The sequence below is a fragment of the Scyliorhinus torazame genome, chromosome 3 (assembly GCF_047496885.1).
Source record: "Scyliorhinus torazame isolate Kashiwa2021f chromosome 3, sScyTor2.1, whole genome shotgun sequence".
NCBI classification, from domain to species: Eukaryota; Metazoa; Chordata; class Chondrichthyes; order Carcharhiniformes; family Scyliorhinidae; genus Scyliorhinus; species Scyliorhinus torazame.
In genome coordinates, this window is record NC_092709.1 from 342,737,350 (window position 1) to 342,748,576 (window position 11,227).

Here is an 11,227-nt window from a genome sequence, read left to right on the forward strand (position 1 = left end):
TTTGAAGTGGTTGGATTGTAATAATCTTTATTAGTGTCACAAGTAGGCTTGCATTAACAGTGCAATGAAGTTACTGTGAAAATCCCCTAGTCGCCACATTCTGGCGCCTGGTCGGATACACAGAGAGAGACTTCAGAATGTCCAAATTCCCTAACAGCACAACTTTCAGGACTTGTGGGACAAAACCGTAGCACCCGGAGGAAACCCATGCAGACACTGCACTGACAGTGCATTGTTGTGCATTGTACAATTCTCTCTCGGCTGTGCAAGAGTTGGGAATCTGCTGCACAGAGGACGGATTAGGCCGCGCACAAGCAACGCAAGATCCCCTCTAAGATGCGCGGACATCTGGCAATTTTAAAGGAAATATACAAATCGTGAAAACGGGCCACACGTTGGGAAGGGAACAAACCCAACTGGTTCGCCAGTGCCCTGCGGGGAAGGATGCCTGTTCTTGGCACATGCGCGAGATTCGAGTGCCACACACCGATGGGACTGGACCTTAACTGCCCTCTGCTGAGCGATTCAGTGTAACCGGGCAATAAATAGCACCGAGATCGGGAGGGGAAATTGAAAATAGAAAATGGTTGGTCACAAAATCACTTCCCGCTCCCGTTATCAGTGCAAGCTCATTTTAATAAACGGTACAAGTAAAATTAAAAGCAAATTACTGTGTATGCTGGAATCTGAGACAAAACAGAAAACACAAGTAAAATTCAGCTGGAAACAACAGCATATCAGTCACGGGGCAACACTTTTGATGCAGAGCACAGGTCACCAAAAGACGTCACGTGCATTAATGCCAGAATCGAGGAAATCATCAACCTTATTTGCAAGCCTCAGGCATATCGAACTGAATTTTGCAATTGTGTCATTTACATAACAGATCATTTCCCTTTGTTAAAACAGTCACTACCTTCCTCTGTCTATGCAAATTTCAGACGCCACTGATCAAACCAAAAGAGGAGATGCATTAACATAAAAATAAAATACTGCAGACACTGGGAATGGAAATAAAAACAGAAAGTGCTGGAAAATCCAGCGGGTCTGGCAGCAACCATGGAGAGAGAGAGAGTTAATGTTTCGACTCCAATATGACTCCTCCTCGGAACTTAAGTCACTTCAGAAGTTATGTAAAATAAGTCGGTTGTCTGCAGCACCCACCCCCTCCCCTGCCCTCACGCCAATAATTAAAGCCCCCTGACGGGAACTACAGGCTCACACAGCTTCCAAAAATGTACAATTCCGGGGAATTTGAGGAAAGAGAAGCAGGACTTGGATCCCATGATTACGCCCCATTGCTGCAAATAGCTCCAAACCCGGCATATCCACGGGGCCCGAATCTGAACCAAGACCAGAATGCGCAACGTTTTCTTTCTTCCAATGAGCTTTTGCACGCCTAGGATCCTCATTCAAACTCCATCAGTGTTAAAGCTGATGCTGGAAGTAGCTCCTGGACTTTACTCCTCCTTCACACATCGGCCTCCAAACTTGGGCAAGAGTTTGCCAATGCGGACTCCAATCATGTCATTATCCGACCAGGAGGCCTCTGGCTTTAAATCTGGACTTCCTCCTTTGCCCCTATCTTATAAATGTACGTTACATAACCAGACCTATGCAACTTAGGAGTTTTCCCTATGCCCACTCTTTGTGCACACTTTGGCTGCTGCTCCTAAACTCACCCACTCAATCATATTCCCTCTATTTTAAAAAAAACTTCTTCTCTTTTTCCCTCCTGGAACGCTCCGTCACAAATCCCTACTTTAACCTTTCAAAACTCCTCACCCTTCAGAGTACCCAATTCATTTTATCCAATTACGGGGCAATTTAGCGTGTCCAATCCAGCTAGCCTGCACATCTTTGGGTTGTGGGTGCGAGGCCCACGCAAACACGGGGAGAATGTGCAAACTCCACACGGACAGTGACCCAGAGCCGGGATCGAACCTGGGACCTCGGCGCCGTGAGGCAGCAGGGCTAATCCACTGCGCCACCGTGCTGCCCATCTTCCCTTCACTGCTGACATCCTCCCAAGCTGAAACCACCCCCCCCACCCTCCCTCTTCGACAAGCATCCGACAACTTTCCTCTCTGCTTTTCGGTCTCTTCCGAAAAAGGTCCATCAAGACACTTGTCACTGCCTTCACATGAAGAACAACCCCAAATTCCCCATCCCCCTCACCCACTGGGGACTAATCTGGTCAATTTTCTCACCATCCAACTCATCCCGCTCAAAACCAGCTCCCACCCACCCCCTCTCCATACTCTTCTGGAATTTAATTTTGAACAAGGCCCATCAATCATGGTCATAAGAATCATAACGCACAGAAAGAGCCCTTCGGCATATCGTGTCTGTGCCAGCCATCAAACACCTATCAATTTTCTTTTAATCCCATTTTCCAGCCTGGTTTGTATGATACGCTATTTTAAGTGTTCATCTAAATGTTGAGGGTTTCCGCCTCTAACACCCTTTCAGGCAGTGACTTCCAGATTCCCACCATCCCCTGGGTGAAAAAGCTTTCCTGCCCATTACCTCAATACCCCCTGGATATTAACCGCATGAGCTCACTCTGGCTGACTACATCAACATTATGGCCTTGACTGAAATATTTCTGGCTGTCTCCCCAAATGAAGCTCCTCAGTGGGCTATACTGGTCACCACTGCACCACTGGAGAGGATGTTTCCACTTGTAGGAAACACTAGAAGCAGAGGGCACAATCTCAGACTGAAGGGACGATCCTTTAAAACAGAGATGAGGAGGAATTCCTTCAGCCAGAGGGTGGTGAATCTGTGGAACTCTTTGCCGCAGAAGGCTGTGGAGGCCAAATCACTGCGTGTCTTTAAGACAGAAATGGATAGGTTCTTGATTAATAAGGGGTACAGGGGTTATGGGGAGAAGGCAGGAGAATGGGGATGAGAAAATATCAGCCATGATTGAATGGCGGAGCAGACTGGATGGGCCGAGTGGCCTAATTCTGCTTCTATGCCTTATGGTCTTACCTAGGGCATCATGGTGGTGGTGTGGATTAGATATCCAAATCATACCCTGGGTCTGTCCCCTACTCCTTTATCACTTTCTTCCCTCTTGAGCATCTCATCTTATTTATTCTCTCAGTCCCCATTTAAAATCCTCACACTCTACCATCCATCCAAGTACCAACAAAATGTCCCCATCAAGATATCTTTCACTGCTTTCCTCCCTCAGCCCCTGCACCAAGCGATTTCTGAGCAATTAAATCATGCTCTCTCTCCTCCGAGATCACTGCTCTCCTAACTTACCTTCCTTCATATAAAACACCGGAATTCATATTCATTAACACCCCCTTAATTTTGCAATTCCGCACGGCCTCACTACTCCCATCATTTGACTCACTTCTCTGTACCGTTGCCACCCACACCCCTGTTCCCCTTTCAGCCCAAGCTGCGCCTCTGGGGCGGGAGAAGTCTCCCAATTCTGCACTCTCAAAATCCTATCTGGTTGGCCTTTGGCCTTCGTTCACCACAACATTCCCACAGCTACCAATTTGCTCAACTTCACCTTCGATGCCCTAGTCCCCATTAAAACAATTACACTCTCTTACCCTGGCTGCCTCCCTGACATTGAACTCTGCCCAATTTTTGCCCCCATTTTCACTCACTCGAGTTCATAGAACATAGGCTCCTGCATTAGCCGTTCTCTGTCAGATCTGACTCGATCACTTCCACACACTCTCGGATCCGCCTCACCTCTGACAAACCTGCTCACAATTCCCAGGGCCGCTTATTGCGAACCATGTCGTTAAACCCCCTCTCCTCCACTAAGTGCAAGAAGCACATGGACCTCTTTGCTACTCGGACTGAGACCAGCTATCTCTGCCACTTCCTTCTCTACCCCGGCCCTGAACTTGCATCGTTCTTTACATTCTGTCCTATCTCACCCTCCCTACATGCATTTTGAGCTCATCTTGTCCACGTGACCCCTCCCCCCCTGTTTAATCTTCTCTCCTCCACAGATGTTGTAAAACATGCCGTGCATTTCCAGCATTTCATAATGTCAGTCCTGGCTCAGTGGGCAGCACTTTTCCCTCTGGGTCAGAAGTTTGCGGGTTCAAGTCCTGAACGCAACATTTAAGAGGACATCACAGTGCAGCACTCTCACTCCATTATCACGGCAATCTACATCCCACCCCAGGCGGAAGCGAGGAAGGCACTGGATCTATTATACACCATTATAAATAATAATGAAACAGAATACCCGCCGGCCTTGTTCATCGTGGCCGGGGACTTCAACCAGGCCAACCTCAAAGAGTGTACTGCCAAAATTCCACCAGCACATCTCCTGTCCCACCAGGGGCCCCAACATCCTTGACCACAAACATCAAGGGTTCCGACCGATCCATCCCCCGGCCGCACTTCGGAAAATCAGTGCTCCTTCTTGCTGCACTCAAGCAGAAACTCAAGCAGGAGAATCCGATTAAGAAGGTCGTGCAAAGCTGATCCAAGGCAATGGAAGAGCTCATACGCAACTGCTTGGAGTCAATGGACTGGTCCATATTCAAGAACTCAGTGGCCAAGCTATGCCACCACCATCACAGATTTCAAATCAGTAAATGTATAGAAGATTGCACGCCAAAGGAGGAAGTACATGCGTTCCCCAAACCGGAAACCATGGTTTAACTGGGAGATCCACTCCCCACACCAGGTCTGAGACGTTCAAGACAGGCGACTCTGACCGATGCAAGAAATCCAGGTACAACCTCAGCAAAGCCGATTCCAGACTAAGCTAGAGTCACAGACTAACGACACTGACTCTCGCCGGTTGTGGCAAGACTTAAACAATATAATGGGCTGCAAAGCAAAGCCAGGCAGAATCTCTGGCAACAGAGCACCCCTGCCCTATGAACTCAATGCATTCTAGGCTTGTTTTGAGCAGGAAACCAACAAACCATTGTCAACAGCCCCAGTAGCCTCTGACACACCCATACCTACCATCACTGCCTCCGAAGTCAGATCGGCCTTCGTACCAGCCTCCCCGAACCGTACCAGCCTCCCCGTACAGGCGCCGGAATGTGGTGACTAGGGGCTTTTCACAGTAACTTCATTTGAAGCCTACTTGTGACAATAAGCGATTTTCATTTCATTTCAAAAGTGAACCTAGGGAAAAGAATGGGTGCTGACGGAGTCCCTGGTCATGCATTCAGATCCTGCACAACAGTGCCTAAAATTCCCTCAGGAAATTCAGCATGTCCACATTGACTCTTACCAATTTTTACATGTGCACCATAGAAAGCAATTTTTACATGTGCACCATAGAAAACATCTTATCCGGCTGCATCACAGCCTGATATGGAAACTGCTCGGCCCAAAACCGCAAGAAACCACAAAGACTTGTGAACACAGCCCAGTCCATCACACAAACCCGCCTCCCATCCATTCACTCTGTCTACACCTCCTGCCACCTTGGGAAAGCGGGCAGCATAATCAAAGACACCTCCCATCCGGGTTATTCTCTCTTCCAACCTCTTCCATCGGGTAGGAGATACAAAAGTCTGAGAACATGCACTGACAGATTCAAAAACAGCTTCTTCTCTGCTGTTACCAGACTCCTGAATGACCCTTGTATGGACTGAACTGATCGATCCACACATCTTTACTGAGTAGCAGTACACTCCGTATGCTTCACCCGATGTCTATGTATTTACACATATGTCCTACGTATTTACTATGTACAGTCCGGACAGATTGTTCCGTCCTATGTTTTTTCATGTGTCACTTTTCACTGTGACAAATGTGACAATAAATCCAAAGTCCAACCCAATTATAGTGGCACAGTATGAATTTGCTAAATCCCCTCTTCCTTCATACTGCAGCACTGAAGATTCACCTTCACACAATGAAGGCAGTTTGTGCATCATGCACTCACCCAGGATAACGCATACAAAGCAACCACTAGTTGGTTGCAGAACCAACTCCCACAAGGGTGTGGCAAGAAAAGAGAAAGCAAATTATCTGATTCAAAACCAATAACCAAGGAGAGCATAAGTTCAAAGTAAACAAAACGTCTGGGAACATTAGAGGTTCAGGGGTCAACTACAAATGTTGAAGAAAGACAAACCATCAGCTTTCACGAGCACCAGCTGCCTCATAAAATGTTATCAGCCAGTGGATTATTTTTTAAATTTAGTCAGTCGCTGTTGTATTGTAGGAAACATAGCAGTCAGTTTACACCCAGCAAAATTCCACAAACAGCAATTTGATCATGACTGGGTAATCTGTATCTTTTGGTGATATTGAGTGAGAGATGCATCTTTTCCCAGGACACTAGGGATAACTCCCCCACTCTTTTTCCAAGTGTCATTGGACCTTTTACACCCACCTGAAAAGGTAGAGAGGGCCTTGGGTTAATATCTCATCTGAAAGACATCCCCTCTACACCAGGTCAGCACTCCCTCTCTACCGCACTTGAGTGTCAGCCTCGCTTTTCTTGCTTTAAGTCCTAGGACGGGACTTGAACCCAGAGCCTTCTGATTTAGAGGCAGAAAAGCTAGCTGTCATAATATACACCAGTATGTCATGGTGCAGACACACACTGATGGACACACAGTGGGACCAATCAACATACACAACACCGCAGCCAATCACTATAAAGACAGGGGGCATCAGAGTTGCCGCTCATTCGAGTAGCAGCTAGCTAGGAGGACAGAGCTCACAGCCTGCAACACAGACATTCACCATGTGCTGAGTGCATCGACTGGTTAGGACAAAGCAAAGGTCTTTAGTTAAAGCTAGTACCGTATTAACCCACAGTCTAAATATGTTTAAACAGTTAATGGTTCAATAAAATAGTGTTGCACTATTTCAAGTGTTGGTGACCTGTATGTGATCCAGAACACCCAATACATCACTAGCAACTGAGCTACAGCTGATAATACTGAATACCAGAAACAAATTGCATTTGCACACCCCATTTTCATAGTTAAATGCCCCAAGCAGCTTTACAGGAGCAATTATCAAACAATATTGATCCAGATGACCAAAGGTGTAGTCAAAAAGATAGTTTGCAACAAGCGTTTTAAAGGAGAGAGAGAGAGAGAGAGAGCGAGGGAGGTTTAGGGAAGAACATCACAGCTTAGAGTTTGGCACAGTCACCAATTGAGTAACATTGAAAATCAGGAAACTTACAGCGAAAAAAAGAACATCTTGTCGTTATTCTCTGGAACTCCCTCACAAAACATTTGCCGGTTCTCTCTCCTACGTTGTCAAAAGCTACTTTTTCAACCATGGCTTGGTCATCGCCAGTCGTTCTCATGCCACAATCAATGTTTCCTTTACAATCTTGTGACCCACTGTGAGGCATGCTCCACTTGAAAGATGCTGTAGACATGTACCTCACCTGGACTGAAGGTCATTAGGATAGCCATACCAATAACTCAATGTCCTGTTGGTTGCATAATCCATGGTGATACTTATAGTGTCGCATTGTAGGAGGTGCCACCTTTCAAATGAGATATTAAACCAAGGCCCATCGGATTTCTCAGGCGGATGTCAAAGATCCCCTGGTGTCCTGGTGCAATATTTATCCCTCAACCAATAATTCCAAAACAGATTCTCTCATCATTTTGTTTCTCCCCATGTTTGCTTGGGTCTCATTCCCCACAACCCAAAGATGTGCAGGGTAGGTGGATTGGTCACACTACATTAATTGGGTATTTTAAATTTAATTTTAAAAATCTAATCATTTTGTCATTGCGAAGAGTGGGACCTTGCGAGGCTTTGCTAATTAGCAACCACATTAACGACATTACAACATTGACTGCACCTCCTGTTCAAATGGAATTGTGGGTGCTGAGATCATGAAGTAGACGTTAATTCAGCCATAAGATCTCAGGTCCAGTTATGCGGGAACTGTGGTCTACCCTAGGTAACCAAATGGTTAGATTGGAATTCTATTGGGAGTGGTTGGCTTGTTACTCAACAAAGACAAGAAAGAGGAGGGGAGGGGCATGGAGAAGAAATTCCAAGAATTTTTCTCACCTGCGAAATCTCTTTTTATAAATGTTTTTATTGATTTACATATTTATATGATACATAGTCCAGGAATCACTGAAAGGTCCCTGCTTGCGTATTTACAGAGCTCCCTCGGAGAAACAAGCAGAGACACATAAAACAGAAAGAGTAAATATACATATTCAAACAAGGAACCTATTGACTATTGACATGGTTTCCCCCCCCCCCCACCTTCCCCCCCCCGAGCTCCCCATCCCCATGTGGCTACGGACCCCCTCTGGCCATTCTGCCCTGGTTGGGCTCCAGACATCGACCCTTGCAAGTACTGCCCGGTATGTTGGCCTGTGTCTCCTTCTCTGAGCCCATCCTCAGCGGCTATGCCACTTGTATCCCGTGGTTCCCCCCCTGTGGGGTTCTGCCACCCCTTCACTCCCTTTCCCCTCCTCATCTTGCCTTTGGTGTTTTGTGGCTCGCCTGTGCCTACCCCCCCACCCCGTCCCCGCTCTATTAGTTGCTGTCCTTCAAAATCTCTTGATGACTATTCACCTTTCTCTGCAAAAACACACAGTTGCTGAAAGCTCTTGACATGCAAATCACATGAGAAAGGCGAGACGGTGGTATACTGTCGCTGGATTAGTAATCCAGGGGCCCAGACTAATGCTCTTGGACATGGGCTCAAATCCTACCACAGTGACATTTTAATTCAATTAATAAAAATGAAAAATAAAACTATCTCAGGAAATAAAGGCGACCAGAACAACCATCTTGTAAAATCCCATCTAGCTCACTAATGCCCTTCAGGGAAGGAAATCTGTCATCATTACCAGGTCTGGCCTACATGCAACTTAGCACAGTGGTTAGCACTGTTGCTTCACAGCACCACGGTACCAGGTTCGATTCCCGGTTTGGGTCACTTGCCTGTGCGGAGTCTGCACATTCTCCCAGTGTCTGCGTGGGTTTCCTCCGGGTACTCCTGTTTCCTCCCACAAGTCCCGAAAGACGTGCTTGTTAGGTGAATTGGACATTCTGAATTATCTCAGTGTACCCGAACAGGCGCCGGAATGTGGCGACTGGGGGATTTTCACAGTAACTTCATTGCAGTGTTAATGTAAGCCTACTTGTGACACTAATAAAGATTGCCAAAAAAACGCCACAGCAATTACTGCCCTCTGATATGGGTTAGCAAGCCACTCAACTCAAAGGCAATTTGGGTTCAGAAACAAAGCACCAACAAAAAGGGCCTTGCTAATGACACTCACATCCCATGAAACAAAAGGCCTCTTCCAGATTTCAGTTTCTTGCAGGTTTAAGGTATCCAGTTGCTTCTAAAGTCAGTTGTAACCAGTGCACCAAACACTATGATATAGTACATGCCACAGGGCTTAGTCTTCTATGTGGAATTGTAAAGGGAAAAGAAGGCAAGCAGACCAACACAGTTTCTCCCAAATCATGAAGTTGGAGATGTTACAATTGGCCTCCTGGCTCAGGACATCCTGTGAATAAAAATGATAACTGGACTGGAACTGTATGGTCGTGCAGTGAGAACATCACTGAACTTCGAACAAAACCCCACTAAATTCAGTTCGGCTTAAAAAGTAAAACACTGGGAACCACAAAGCGGTCACAGAAACACAACTGATTCACTAAAGTCCTTTGGGGGTGGCAATCTACCATCCTTAACCAGCCCGGGTCAAGGGGTGACACCTGGACCACACCATCATAGAAGATCATAGAATTTACAGTGCAGACGGTGAGCTGACTCTTGAAGTGGTCAGCTCAGTGACAAGGCTTGGCTAACAAAACACCCACCTTACCAGCAACACCCACATCTCAAGAATACACACTCATTGTTCCCCCTCACAGGACCCTCTCCCCAGAGCTGACACCCAGTGCCGGCCTGGTGCGCACACCAGTGAAGGAAGGATGGTCACTTGGGTGAGGGAACACACCAGGTCAGGGGAGAGGAAAACTGAGGCACAACCCAAGACAGCATTCAAACTGTCCTACACTGCAGAGATACATTCCCCCTTTAAACATTCCCCCTTTAAATAACAGCTCCTCCAACAAAATTCCTCAATTAGTTCACCCAGAACCTAGCACCAGACTTCACAGAAGCTACATCTTTGAATATTCCGTAGACTAACACTTCCCTTATGAAAAACAGAGGGTTAAATTGCAACAACCCCAAAATCGATACTGAACATATCTGCTCCCAATTAAAACGCCATCCCTTTAAACGTTACGAGACAAGTATAAAAAGAGGGGGGGGGGGTTTACGAATAATGCATTAAACATCTGCAATAAAAAGTCAAGTAAATTAACCAGACACAAAATAAAACGATTAAGCGGTTCTACGTTTAAATACAACAGCGCTCCCTAGCATCTACATTGTCCGCGTAATCTTCGCCCCAAATCAACATTGCGAAGTGTTTGGGTCTGAAATGGACTGAGTTGGTCTGAAATGGACTGAGTTGGTCTGAAATGGACTGAGTTGGAATGTAAACAGCCAAGCACCCGCTCCCTTACCTTTCCGAATTTTGGCTGTAAGACATGCAGTTGTCCCTCTTTAATTGCCCTGTCCATGTTGCGATCTGTTTTCTCTCTCTCTCTCTCAAAGTTTTTGCTACTTCCGCATCATCAAGTCAGCCTAAACAAGCACATTCGCTCCAGTTTGTTAGACCACTTGTTGCTGGGAATCGTGGCCTCAATGCCACCTCCTCCTCCCGGTCCCTTTACAGAAACTCCAAATCCTGTCTCTTTCTTGTTCGCTGCTCCGAGATTAAGTTTTAAAAAAACTCGGCTGGGCGGGGTTGCCCCTCCCACTGCTCCCGGGGTTGTTTCAAAATAGCAGTCTGCCCTCTTCCCCTTTTGACAGCACAAACATCGCTGCAATCCTCTCTGATTCTCCCTCTCAGGCTTCTTTGCACTTTCTCCCTGTGTCTGTGTGGGTTCCCTCCGGGTGCTCCGGTTTCCACCCCCGCAGTCCCAAAGATGTGCAGGTTAGGTGGATTGACTCAATTGCCCCTTAATGTTCCAAACGTTTAGGTGGTGTTGCAGGGATAAGGTGGGGTCGTTGTCCTAGGTAGGCTGCTCTTTCGGAGGGTTTGTGCAGACTCGACGGGCCGAATGGCCTCCTTCTGCACTGTGGGAATTCTATGTGATTCTTCTCCGGTGATCACTCACTTGCTTCACAGCTCCAGGGTTCCAGATTCGATTCCCAGTTTGGGTCACTGTCTGTTCAGGG

At 46.7% G+C, this 11,227-nt stretch overlaps 1 protein-coding gene across 1 annotated transcript in view; it reads right to left on the minus strand.

Moving 5' to 3' along the window:
- The window catches only part of dok1b (docking protein 1b), a 107,769-nt gene extending 97,014 nt beyond the window's left edge, over positions 1–10,755 (minus strand). The window contains exon 1 of the mRNA XM_072497727.1: positions 10,510–10,755. Coding sequence (XP_072353828.1) covers positions 10,510–10,566 — 57 coding nt within the window. The 5' untranslated portion in view covers positions 10,567–10,755. The remainder of the gene's footprint in view (positions 1–10,509) is intronic.
- Positions 10,756–11,227: the final 472 nt, after the last annotated feature.